At 39.7% G+C, this 13,907-nt stretch overlaps 1 protein-coding gene across 4 annotated transcripts in view; it reads right to left on the bottom strand.

Moving 5' to 3' along the window:
- Nucleotides 1-13,907, bottom strand: part of mcm10 (minichromosome maintenance 10 replication initiation factor) — a 69,865-nt gene that overhangs the window by 14,809 nt on the left and 41,149 nt on the right. For all 4 annotated transcript variants that reach the window (XM_052033505.1, XM_052033507.1, XM_052033506.1 and 1 more), the window contains 2 exons: nt 10,012-10,124; nt 7,927-8,040 (listed from right to left, as the gene is read on the bottom strand). In XM_052033505.1, coding sequence (XP_051889465.1) covers nt 7,927-8,040; nt 10,012-10,124 — 227 coding nt within the window. The remainder of the gene's footprint in view (nt 1-7,926; nt 8,041-10,011; nt 10,125-13,907) is intronic.

A 13,907-nucleotide genomic window follows, 5' to 3' on the forward strand; every position in this document is an offset into this window, starting at 1 on the left:
CTAGAATGCCTGATGTTGATGATGAGGAAGGCCAATTTACACCAAATATTGTTCCATCAAAACTAAAAAACCAAAATATCATGGAGAACCTTGAAACGAAGTTGGACCATTTACAAGTTTCACAAAAACAACAGATGAGAGAATTAATTTTAAAATTTAAAAATCTGTTCCCAGATGTTCCGAACAGAACATCGATAATTACCCATGATGTTGATGTTGGGGATGCAAAACCAATCAAACAACACCCATATCGAATGAATGTGGAAAAAAGTAAACTTGTTGATCAGGAAATCAAATACATGTTGGAAAATGATATTATTAGACATTCAACTTCAAATTGGAGTTCGCCGTGTTATTGTACCTAAACCTGATGGAACTGTTAGATTTTGCACAGATTACAGGAAAGTGAATGCTATAACAAAGTCAGATGCTTACCCTATTCCTAGGGTGGATGATTGCATAGACAGAGTGGGAAAGGCAAAATTTCTTACAAAGATTGACCTATTAAAAGGGTACTGGTGTGTTCCATTAACAGATAGAGGACGGGAGATTTCAGCCTTTGTAACCCCTTCTGGATTGTATGAATACAATGTTTTGCCATTTGGAATGAAAAATGCTCCGGCAACATTTCAAAGAATGATTAATTCAGTGATTCATGAGTTAAAACATACAGATGCCTACATTGACGACTTAGTGACTGGGAATGATACATGGGAGGATCACATCTCTGTGTTAGAAAGGTTGTTTGAAAGACTTTCCAAGGCTAACCTTACAGTTAACTTGGCTAAAAGTGAATTTGGCCATGCCACTGTGACGTATCTTGGTTATGTTGTAGGTCAAGGCAAGCAAGCTCCTGTTCAGGCAAAAGTTCAAGCAATATCTGAGTTCCCTATTCCCACAGGTACGAGGACTGTTAGAAGATTTTTGGGAATGGTTGGATATTACCGAAAATTTTGTAAAAATTTTGCTGATATTGCTCTTCCCCTAACTAATCTTCTGAAGAAGGGAGTAAAGTTTGTTTGGACAGATTCTTGTCAAGGAGCATTTGAGAAGCTGAAAGCCATTTTATGCTACCATCCTGTGCTCAAAACACCTGACTTTGAAAGACCATTTTCATTAGCAGTAGATGCCAGTGATGAAGCTTCAGGAGCTGTGTTGTTGCAGAAGGGTGACCTTGATGATATTGACCATCCTGTAGCTTACTTTTCAAAGAAATTTAATGAGCATCAAAAGAATTATTCCACCATAGAGAAAGAATTACTGTCGCTTGTTTTAGCCTTGCAACATTTCAGTGTATATGTTTGCACCGCTCAGAAACCATTGACTGTGTATACAGATCATAACCCATTGGTGTTTCTGAGCCGAGTCAAAAACAAGAACAGAAGGCTGTTAAACTGGAGTTTAATTTTGCAAGAGTTTGATCTCATGATAACTCACATTAAAGGCAAAGATAATGTGATTGCTGATTGTCTTTCTCGATGTTAAATGGGAAACATGTATCTGTACTAATCTGATAGTCTGTAGTTGTGTAGCATGATAATCATTAAAATTACTAACTGTATGCGCGGTTAAATTTTTCTTGGGGAAAATTTTTTTTTAGGTGGGAGGTGTTACGGACTCAGTGAAAGTCCCTTTAAGATAGAGAGTGTGTGTGTGTATGTGTGTGTGGGGCGTGCTTACGTCAATAGAAGATAAAGGACGTAATGACGTTGTTGAAGAGGTTAGATGAAGGAGAGAGAGAGAGAAGGGAGAGAGACACCAGCCTGCTTGTTTTCTCTATCGATGGATGAGAAACAATAACTGTGTTTGCCATAGAAATCCATGTATGGAAGTTGGAAGTAATCCGGTGGAGTTCACTTTGTTGCTGACCTGTAGAAGGAAACAGGTATTTGTGTGTGGACGACCACGGTTCGGATGCTTTTCGGGGTGAGGAAGTCACTACCGAGTAAACACTGAAGTGTCGTTTGGGTTCCATCGTGGAACATTTGGATTTCGTATGTACTCTCTCGATGTTTTTCTACATCTACATCTTATCTTCAGACAACTGTGGTTGTTGAAGAAGCCCTTGCTCATGTTTCACCTTATGGCTTGCGGAACTGAACTTTAAGAACCATTCTGGAACTGGGAGTTTTGGACTTTGTCACACACACACGACGAGTTTAATTTTGGGGTTAACGTTCGAGGTTTAACATTTTTGAATTCTAACATACTAACATTTTTACTTTTATTTTACGTATTATCATAAGTAGTGATTAATAAAATAGTTTTTAACACTGAATCATGCTCAGTGTGTTTCTTTTGTTGCTGGTTTGTGACACTAGTGTGTGGGTGAATGGTAGAATCTGAGAGGAGTTGAAGGAAAAGTGGTGAGAATAGGTTACATGAACAATTGGAAATCCAAGGCATACACACTCTTTAGCTCTGACATCCAGCACGTTGCCCTCTGAGCTTAGTAGGCTGGCTATAAAACATGCATTGAATAGAGAATCACAGGACTATTATGATAGATTGATGCAGTCAAACCCTAACCAGCTATTGTGATAATCACACGATACGCTTGCCATCTCCCTGCAGAATATTTGCGCTGTAAATAGGGCCTGTGTAGTACATTAGCGCTCACAACCCAAAAATTTAAATGTTAGCAATCCCACATTAATTTGATAATGACACTTTGTAACAAAAGACACAGGTATGAAGAAGAGAACGGATGTTGAAAGGAGACACAAGAATGCTGGAATCTGAAGCAACACACAAAAGGCGCTGGAGGAACTCAGCAGCGTCTGTGAGGGAAATGGACAATCGACGTTTCAGGTCAAGACCCTTCATCTGGACGAAGAGTAGGTTAACAGATGTTTTAAGGCAGAATGGGGGATTATTTTGCATTCATTGTTAAAGATGGCAAACCATTGTGTCTTAGCTGTAAACCATCTTTCATCACTCTAGGCTGTGTAACTTGCAACATAACCAGAAAACAATTTCATCTAAACATATTCATGAATCAAAATTAAGAAAAAAAACCAAGATAATCCTGTTAAAATCATGCCTAAAGTAGCACAGAGTCATAGAGTCGAACAGCACAGAAACACGCCCTTTGGCTGACAACATCTATGATGCTATACTAATCCCACTTACTCATGTTAGGGCTGTAGCTTTCTGTGACTTGGTGATTTAAGTCGAGGTAGATAAATATTTGAAAGGTTGAGGAATTGATGGCTATGGGGTACTGGCACAGAAGAGGAGTTGAGACTAGCATGGATTAGCAACGATCATACTAAATGACGGGGCAGGTTTGAGGGGCCTACTCCTGCTCCTATTTTCTTGTGAAATGTTAACCCACAAACTTTATTATTTCGTAATGTTTCTCAGAGATATAATGAACCCCGTGAAAGACTTGTTTAATTATATTTAGTTTTAAGGTTTTAATCGAACTTTATATATATAAAAATAAGCATTTCAGTTGATTGAACCTATAAGATTTCTGGTCTGTATTCCAATACTTCCAAGGCGATGTTGCAAACTTATTGAGTGTAACGTCATAAACGGAGTCACAGTTAGACACCTGCTTTTTACGATTCAGTGATTACAGACAATGTGCAAGATAAATTGTAAAATTTAAGGGGTACGGTCTGTCTACAGACCATAATTTCTATTACAAAATTTTGGCTCAGTTTTTTCACATAGGTATTATAAAGCCTCTGGGGTGGCACAGTAGTGCAGCTAGTATATCCACTGCCTCATAGCACCAGAGACCAGGGTTCAGTTCTGAGCTCTGGTGCCGGCTGTGCGGAGTTTGCACGTTCTTCCTGTGAACGCATGGGTTTCCTCCGGGTGCTCCGGTTTCCTCCCATATCCTGAAGACGTGCAAGTTGGCATGTTAGTTGCCAAGAGTAACTTGCCCCTAGTAGGGTGGTAGAATCTGGGTTGTGGTGGTGGAGATGTGGGGAGAATGAAAAATGGGATTGATGTAGAATTAGCTTAAACGTGGGCTGAACATCTCTGAATCTCTCCGTGACTATACATAAAGGCCCTCTTTTGTTTAAAAATCCAGATATCTAACCATTATCGTGCCATTTTATATTAATTACTTCTCAGAACAATATTGAATTTTATGCTTGCCCAGGTACCACAGTACTCCATATCTGACATGACTGGAGCTAAACAGAAATAGCATGATTTTGCCCAATTTGGCGGCATCGCTAGACAGCCTATTTTTTTTGACATGATGTTATGTCATGCTGTGAGGATACAGTCAGCAATGCAGTAAGTCATATTTTTGCAATTTTTAGCTTGGCAGGATCTTTTTTCTCCCTGGGAATATATGATCCACCTCAAAGAAACAATGAAAGGAATGTGGAGTTGGTTAAGAAAACATGCAGATTTTACACCTGGTCTCAATAAGCTTGGGCATTACAACTGGAGGGTCCTTTGGAAGGTTATTTTTTTCCCCCATTCTCTTATTTCTCAGCATCCTGTATTGAACATGGTTTATTTGATAGCAGGTATCAGCCTTGATCAATTTGAGTAAGTGGATGTCAGCCGTGCATAAAAATGTTATAAATTATCCACCCTTAATTTTATGTAACAAACTAGGAGTAAGAAACCTGGTGCAACATCCGATATTCTACTGAATTTTTTTGTTCTTTGAAGTATTTCAAAAATGAATCAAGGTTAGTTTAAGAACAATATAAAATATAATCAGTCCAAGGAACAATTGAAATGACATTTAGTGTGAATATATTTTCCCCTCCAGTTATTTCACAAATCTTGAGTATAGACAGCAGTGGAAGTAAAGGTGGCTTGTAAAGTTGAAACATCTCCTGTTTTAAGCAGGTCAGTTGTTTCTCATTAACTAAAATTACCAGCGTATGGTAGTAAAACATGTTTACAATGGAGTGTTTCATTATGTTCTTGAAGGCTCTTGTTTTTCAAGCTTGTAAAACTATTTATCACATACTGTTGCAAGATTTAATTAGTTCACTAATTAAAGCAACTTCCATGTTTTGTTCCATTTATGTTGCACCTTTAACACAACAAAAATATTTCACAGTGCTTCCTAGGAGAGATATTAAAGAAAACTGACATTGAGCGACATTAGGGTGACCAGAGGCTTGTCCAAAGGAGTATGTTTTAATGGGCATCTCAAACTTGGGGAAAGATGGGGATGTTTAGAGAGGAAATGTGAATGCCTGGGGTTCTGGCACTGAGAGCACTGCTAGGTGGAACAACTAAATTTTGGGATACATATGAAGTTGGATTTGAAGGAACATTCTAACCCTGCAGGGTTATATGACTGGAGAACTATAAAAAAATCAATTAATAGAAACAGAAAATTTACCACACAGAGGGAAGTTATTTGGTCCATTGTGTCAGTGTCAATTGCCAGAGAGGTATCCAGCCTAATCCCGCCTTCCAGCACAAAGTTCATAGTCCTACATCCAAGCGCCTTCCTCCATCTTCCCTATTCCTTGATCAGTTATTTTAATCTATGCCCCTGGTTATTGACCACTTTGCTAAGGGAAATAGGTTCTTTCTTTTTCATCTTATCTTGACCCCCATAATTTTATACCCCTCAATTGTCTCCTCCCAGCGTTCTCTGTTCAAAAACACAACCTTAGCTTAATCAATCTTTCCTTAAAGCTGCCATTTTCCATTCCTGGCAACACCCACATCCTCCGCACCCTCTCTAGTGCAGTCACAATTCTCCTGTATTGTGGTGACCAGAAATGTACACAGTACAAGTGTAGCCTCACTGATGTTGTATGTAATTTTCACATATACTCCCTGCTCTTATATTTAATGCCTTGAGGAGCCTGAGAGCACATACCACCAGGCTCAAGGACAGCTTCTATCCCACTGTGATAAGACTATTGAACGGTTCCCTTATACAATGAAATAGACTCTTGACCTCACAATCTACCTTGTTGTGACCTTGCACCTTACTGCACTGCACTCTTTCTGTAGCTGTGACACTTTACTCTGTACTGTTATTGTTTTTACTTGTACTATCTTAATGCACTCTGTACTAATGCAACGTAACTACACTGTGTAATGAATTGACCTGTACGATCGGTATGCAAGACAAGTTTTTCACAGTACCTCGGTACAAGTGACAATAATAAACCAATACCTTGGCTAACAAAGGAAAGCATTCGGTATGCAATTTTAACCAGCTTATTTACCTGTCCTGTCGCCTTTAATGATTTGTGGACATACATTGCTAGATCCCTCTGTTCTTCTACACCACTTAATTGCCTGTTATTTATTGTACATTGCCTTGCTTCACTTCCCCAAATATATTAAATCGTGCTTCTCCAGATTAAATTCCATTTAGCACTTTTCTGCCCAATTAATCTACTTCATCCTGCAGTCTTTCCTCCTTCCTGTCAACCATACAGCCTATTTTTTTTATTACCTGCAAAATATTATGCCCCATAAATCATAATATGTTACAAAATGAAAGTGACCAAGTACTAAACCTTGTGAAACCACACTGTTAAAACACACCTGTCACAAAAACACCCATGAACCATGACCCTTTGCATCCTGCCACTGCACCAATGTTGGAGCTGGTTTGCCATTCTCCCTTGAATCTTATGGGCATTATCTTTTTGATAATCCTGCCATGTGAGACATTGCCAAAAACCTTGCTGAAACACATGTAGACTACATCAATGCAACATCTTTATTGACCAACCTGTTACCTCCTCAAAAACATTCAATTAAATTAGTCACACACAACCTTCCATTAACAAACCTACTGATTGCTGCAACCCACAAGATGCAGGAGGAACTCAGCGGGTCAGGCAGCATCTAGGGAGGGAAATGGACAGTCGATGTTTCGGGTCGAGACCCTTTATCTGAACTCCTGCCACGCAAGACTTGAGTCCAGATGAAGGGTCTCGACCCAAAATATCGACTGTCCATTTCCCTCCACAGATGCTGCCTGGCCTGCTGAATTCCTCCTGCATCAAGTGTGCTGCTCCAGATTCCAGCATTTGCAGTTTCTCGTGTGTCTCCACTCTGATTGGCCCTGATTAATTTGTGGCTTTCCAAATGAAGGTTTATACTGTCTCTTAGAATGGATTCCAATAACTTGCCCACCACCAAAGTTGAACTATCTGGTCTGAAATTACCGTTTATCCTTTCCTCCAATTGTTAGCAGTCCTCCAATGTTCTGGCACTTATCCTACTGCCAAGGGAGGATTGAAAATTCATTGCCATATCATCTGCAGTTTCCTCCCTTGCTTCATTTAACAACTATGGATATGTTCCACCCGGGCTTGGGACTTAGCCATTTTTAAAGACGCTGAACCCCATAATACTTCCTCTTCTACTATCCCATATGGTACTTCATATGTGTTTGCCTTAACCACAATATCAGCACTATCCTACTCTTTTCTGAATACAGTCTCAACATTTTCATTAAGAACCCCACCCACATCCTCTGTCTCCACAGAGAGTTACCTTTCTGCTCTCTAATAGATCTTACTCTTTTCTTAGGTTTTTTTTTTCGCTTTATATATTTCTGAAATATCTTGGATTTTCTTTGATTTTAGTTGCCAGTATTAGTTCCCAACATCCCTTTTAAATTCACTTCTATACTTCCTATACTCCAAACTTTGTTTTACTAATCTCTACATCTATTAGGGGAGATGATTCTAACCTTTTACTGTGCTACCCCATTTCACATTCATTTGCTGTAACTACAACATCAAAGAGGTAGGTTTTAAGGAAGGAAGTCTTAAGAACCTTAAGTCTTAAAGAAAGAAGGAGAGGTAAGAGAAAAGAGTTTTTTTTAAAGGGAGAACAAGGCCTCTGACAGCTGAATGCATGGCTACAAGGGCAGGAAGACAAATGAATTTTATATTTTGAACAGACAATGATCACACATAATGGAGGAGGATTTTTCCAGCTAAATTCATTTACCGTTTTACAGCTCACAACTCTACACTTCATCTCACGGATGCTTTTCATTTTTTCTTCCATTTGTTCTTTCTTCACAAGCGGTTCAAAATATTGCTCTTGAAACTCTATTTCTGCCTGTTGAAACAAATAATAATTCTCAAAGCCGATTGCCAAATCATATTTTGTACTTCTGGAAAGGTGGCCTATATTCAAAAGCAGATGGGCCAGATTTTGCAATTTGTCACTGTTCACTGCTAAAACACCGTGAAACTAGAAGCTTCCTCTGAATAAGTACACGGTGAGACAAGTGTTGACACCCAGAAGTTGCTGATAGTGATTCCCTGCTCTTCTACAGAGAAAGCTGCTTTACAGTTTTCTATATAAATCAGTGACCTAACTAGCACTCAATGTGCTTACATCTAATTTCACTGGGCAAGAGAATATGGAAAACGTTATGCTTTGTTCCCTGAAATGCAAGTGAATTTTTAATGGTGTTTTTAATAGCTCAGCTCTAAAAAATGTAATGTTATACATGTGTAGACTATCATTCCCTTAAGTATTTATTTCAAAATTTAACAAATTTTGAAGTGATTATATTCCACGTAAGTTTATTTTTTGTTGCCACCTTAAACTCATCAGATTCCTGAAAGGAGTTTGAGGAGATTCGGTATGTCACCAAAGGCTCTGACAAATTTCTATAGATGTATGGTGGAGAGCATTCTGACTGGTTGCATCACCGCCTGGTATGGAGGCTCCAATGCACAGGATTGCAAGAGATTGCAGAGGGTTGCAGACTCAGTCAGCTCCATCACGGGCACAATCCTCCCCACCATCGAGGACATCTTCAAGAGATGGTGCCTCAAGAAAGCGACATCCATCACTAAGGACCCTCACCACCCAGGACATACCCTCTTCCCATTACTACCATCGGGGAGGAGGTACAGGAGCCTGAAGACCCACACTCAACGATTCAGGAACAGCTTCCTCTCCTCTGTCATCAGATTTCTGAACGGTCCATGAACCCATGAACACTACCTCGTTATTTCTTTTTTTTTGGCACTATTTATTTATTTAGTAATTTCTAGTAATTTTTATGTCTTTGCACTGTACTGCTGCGCAAAATAACAAATTTCACATCATATAAGTCAGTGATAATAAACCTGATTCTGAACAGGCACTCTCTTCCAAGTTCCATCAGGGAAAAGGATAATCAGGTGGACAGAGGAAACAATTCATGGATTTTCTCCTTGATAAAGTGTAACATGTCCATTGACTTTAGCAGAATCCCTGGCCCATGTCCACTCTGTGGAGGAAATGCAGTACCTGTCAAGCTCCCTACCTCCCTGCCCATCCAGCATCTTCTGCCCCAACTGTGGCAGAATCTACAAGTCCCACATTGGTCTGCAAAGCAGTCCATGGAAGAGCTTGCAGAATGGGAGTGAAAGCAAGTAATCCTCAACCTCGTGGGACTGCCTAGAAGAGAGTAGTTTCAAATCTATTTGCATTACTCTTCCGCCACAAAAATTCTTGCAGACTTATAAGATGTTAAGCTAAGTAGCAGAGCAATATAAAGTGATGGTATTGTTTATGAATATTGTTGGACAGTAATCAGTGGGACACAATTCATTATACTTATTAAATAGTTCATGATAATTCACATAAATGCACATAACAAAATATCAACAACTATTAAAATTATAAGAAATATCTATTTTCTTTTCCTCCCTTGAATTAATATTATTTCTCCAATGTAAAGACTCAAAAGCTTGTGATTTGTGAGGATGAATACATCAATAATGACTGACAAACACAAGGTATGCATATTGGCAAAAGAGCCAAGGAGAAAAATATTGCTCTATGTGGACATTTCATAATCTGTAAGAAGTCTGAGTTAGCTGGTGTTTCTAAGCCAGATTATAAATTTCTTGAAGCAAAAGCAAATATGAAGTTCCATATCTCCGTTGTGGAACAGAGACTGCCATTATATGATTAGTCAGTGCAACTTCAACAGGATAAACATGGTCTGAATGTAAACCACAGCTGGCCTCATTCCATTCTGTACAGTGCTGCAGTGAGAGAAGCGAGACAAAAAGTGACTGGTTGTACCTCTTGGACTGTGCCAATGTGTCTTGATTTTGCATTTAGTATTTTCTGAAACTCTTCCGAGTCCAGGTACTCCAACTGGGCACGGTGCTTCTTTGAAATTGGTTCATCATTTCCTTTGTGAAAACAGAATGAAAAAGATTGAACAAATGGCCTGAATGCCAACAATCTTTGCAAGCAAATTGGGAATAGCAGAATAATGGCAGTGTTATTTGTTCACCAAGTAAATGAGGTTTGCATTATACAGCCAACAGATACTGAACAAGTTTGCCAATATAACTCCCAAAGGTCTGAAATGAATTCTATCGTACAAGGTTGCCAATGTCAATGGATATGCCAGAGTTTCAATTTCTTTACACATCTACATTCTCAACAATATTTGAATTTTTATTGGCGTCAGCCAAGGCTCAGTGGGTCAGACTCTTGCCTGACTGAAGGTTATGTGTTCAAGTCCCACTCCAGGGACTTAGCACAAAAGCCCCGATGCTCCAGGACAGCATTGAGCGAGCGCTGCATTGTTGTTGGTGCTGTCTTTTGCATGGGATGTTAACTGAGGCCTTTGCCCTCGAGTGAATATAAAAGATCCCACAAAGTATTTTGAAAAAGAGCTAAAGAGTTCGCTATCAACATCATTAAAACATACTAGATGGTCAATATTCACTGTTGTGTGTGAATTGGCTGCCACGTAACCCTCTCTACCACAGGGACAACACTTCAAAAGCATTTAATTGACCATAAGGCATCTTGTCAAAACTCGAGGCAGTGAAAGGTACTACTGAATCTCAAGGCTTTCTTGTTACTTTCTATGACTCAATGGTGTTATTTCCCACTTGTAGTTAGGAATGCATTGCATGTGCTGTTCTTTGCAGCCAGCTATTTAACAGGGCAGGGGGAATGTGCAGAGGTCTGTGTTGATGGCTTTCTTGCCTGACATTTTAGGTGTATTTAAAAACCTTATGTCCAGCTCCACCGATTTCTCTATCAGCATCATCACCTCTATCTGCTTCTGATGTTAAAAAACTTCATTATATCTTCTCTCCTTCTGTCTCATTCCAAGTTTGGCCAACTGCCCCGGTTGAATCTGACACTATTTAACACTGATGTTTTTTTCTATAACCCAGATCTAAGATGAAAACCTCTTAACTACCATCAAATTCTTCTTTTCCCTTCGTAGATTGCTCCTTCACCTTTTTCTCATTCCTACTGAAACCCTTTAGTACCTTAATGCTCTCCTTGGCTCTCTTTCATTTTTCAAACCCAAAATCCATCTTGTATTAAGTCCTTCTATCCTGTCATCCTTTCCCTGCCAACTCTGACTGGTTCACACATCTCTTCATGGATGCATTTACAGATCCACCTTTTGCTCTCTCTCTCTCTCATTTTCTCTCAAGCTTTGGAATCTACTCCAACCTAATGCAACAGCAGATGCCTCTATATTGAGTGTAGTTTCCCTGTCTTCACTCCACTTTTGCTGGTAGCAGCACCTGCAGCCATGATCAGGAATGCGCTCCTTACTCTACTTCCAACTTACAAGGCTACCTTTCAATTCTTCACTCACAACCTTTAACTCTCCTGATACAACAAAGACATCATCAACGTTCATTGGGAGCTTGTATGATCTTCCAGTATCACTCTCTATGAGAAAGATGAAGGAACAATTGAGACCAATTGGCTCTCTCCAGCTCTAGCAAGAGCACTACCCCACCAACTTGTGGATGTACGCTGATTTCCTTCAGAAAAGTAAAAGAGGAGAGGAAAGGGGCAGGCATGGTAGTATAGCGGTTAGAGTAACGCTTTACAGCGACCCAGGTTCGATTCCAGCCACTGTCTGTAAGGAGTTTGTACGTTCTCCTCATGTCTGTGTGGGTTTCCTCCGGGTGCTCCGGTTTCCTCCCACGTTCCAAAGACGTATGGGTTAGGAAGTTGTGGGCATGCTATGTTGGCGCCGGAAGCGTGGCGACACTTGCAGGCTGCCCCCAGAACACCAACACAAAAAGATGTATTTCACTGTGTGGTTCGATGTACATGTGACTAGTAAAGATATCTTATAACTGTAGTTTTCATTGCTTTTATAAACACTTGCTCTTTCCTGCACTTAATATCGATGGAATTTTAAAACAACCATGAACACTTCTACAATCAGCGTAACGCCCGCGACCATGGAGGCTGTTGACACCTGTTGTGAAGATACAGTGCCACTGGGATTTTAAATACATGTTGAAGATAAAGGAGATGACAAATGGGAAAGCATGATGACTCTCTGGATATAGAGAACCCTTAAGTAATATTTACTTCAGTGGTTTTTCCTTCAGTAAGAGCATAGTGCTGTTAATGTAGCTCTGTACTTGAGGTTAGCAGTGTTACACATGTGGCGTGCCACTATGGCTTCCCACAGAACTTATGTGGTATGGACAAGGCCAAAAATAACTGGGACAGCCTAATTTATTTTTACTTCTCTCTATCCCTAAAGGGGGGTGAAACAAGTCTGTATTCCTCTTTAACCATATCACTGTCTTTTTACATTTTAATGCTTACCCGTTTTCAATATATTTTCTACATACACAATGTTTTCATGTCAAAGCATGTTGTATACGAATATAAATATGTTTCACAGATCTACTTGCCTAAAGCCAGACACAATGAGATTACCTGCCTTACAAAATCTTTCTCAGTCTTTGAACAAAAGCACTCTTCATGTACAACGCGAGTACAAATCTGTAATGGGCAGAATCACAGAGAGAGTACGAAGATTTTTGACTGCACGGTGGTGCAGAAGATTATAATGATGCACTTGTGGAATGTTTGATTAATTCACAATCTTTGTACATGTTCTCTTTTGTGGGTTCAGACAGAGATAATAAGACTGAAATATCAGTGGTGAGTATTTGTGCCAATTTCTAAAAATCTACGGCTGATGAAGCTGTTCTGTTTTCATCAATATGGTTCTGAGTGCTTTGTGAGACAGGGTTTAGGATAAGTTGCAGCAAACAATGATGTCCAGGAAAAGCAATCTGATGTGGCAAAGGTTGCAAGGTTGCCCTGGGAGGACTGCCTACACTGGTGGGAGTTGTGATGGCACTTTTCTTTTGGTCCCAAGTCAGTTTTTCCATTCAGTGGCACTTTAGTTTACATTAGTGCGATGGTGTTTGCTTTTGCTCAGCCAGCTAAAATACACAAAAAAAGTTTCCAGCTGCTGCAGCACTGGTTCCAGTAATAAGCTATTGGTTCCTGATTATCATATAACAGTTTTCAGGACAACTGCTATCCACTTTCTCTGATCCACTATTCGTTTCAAATCACAGAACATAGAACAGTACAGCACTGGACAGGCCACGCGGCCCATGATTCTGTGCTGACATTGATGCCAATTTATACTATATGTCCTCCTCCTGTGTATCATCCATACCCCTCCACTCCCTTCATATTCGTGTGTTTAGCTAAAAGCCTCTTAAACTTCACCAAACTGCCTGCTTTCACCACTACGCTTGGTAACCCATTCTAACCCTTCACATCACCTTTAAACTTCCCCCCTCTAACCTTAAAAGCATGTCCTCTGGTGTTTGACATTTCTACCCTGGGGGAAAGATTCTGACTGTCTACCCTATCTATCCTACAGAAATTTATATCACAGTCAGTCTTTCTGCCCTTTATGTCTATGCTGCCTGAAAGTGGACTCTCCAGTTTAATCCCAGTTTACATACCAGTTTTGGAAGTTAGGGTCTTCAAGTGCTCATTCCAGTACTCTTCCAAGGTAGTGATGGTTTATGTCTTTACCATACATTCAAGGCAGTCTGTTCCATCTATTCCTCAATTCCCTTCTAATCTTTCCACCACTAAGTGAAATCTGTGCTCCTGAACTATTGTGTCTTCTAAGGGAACAGAGATCTTTCAAGTTAAGA

Source organism: Pristis pectinata, chromosome 19, assembly GCF_009764475.1.
Source record: "Pristis pectinata isolate sPriPec2 chromosome 19, sPriPec2.1.pri, whole genome shotgun sequence".
Classification (NCBI taxonomy): domain Eukaryota; kingdom Metazoa; phylum Chordata; class Chondrichthyes; order Rhinopristiformes; family Pristidae; genus Pristis; species Pristis pectinata.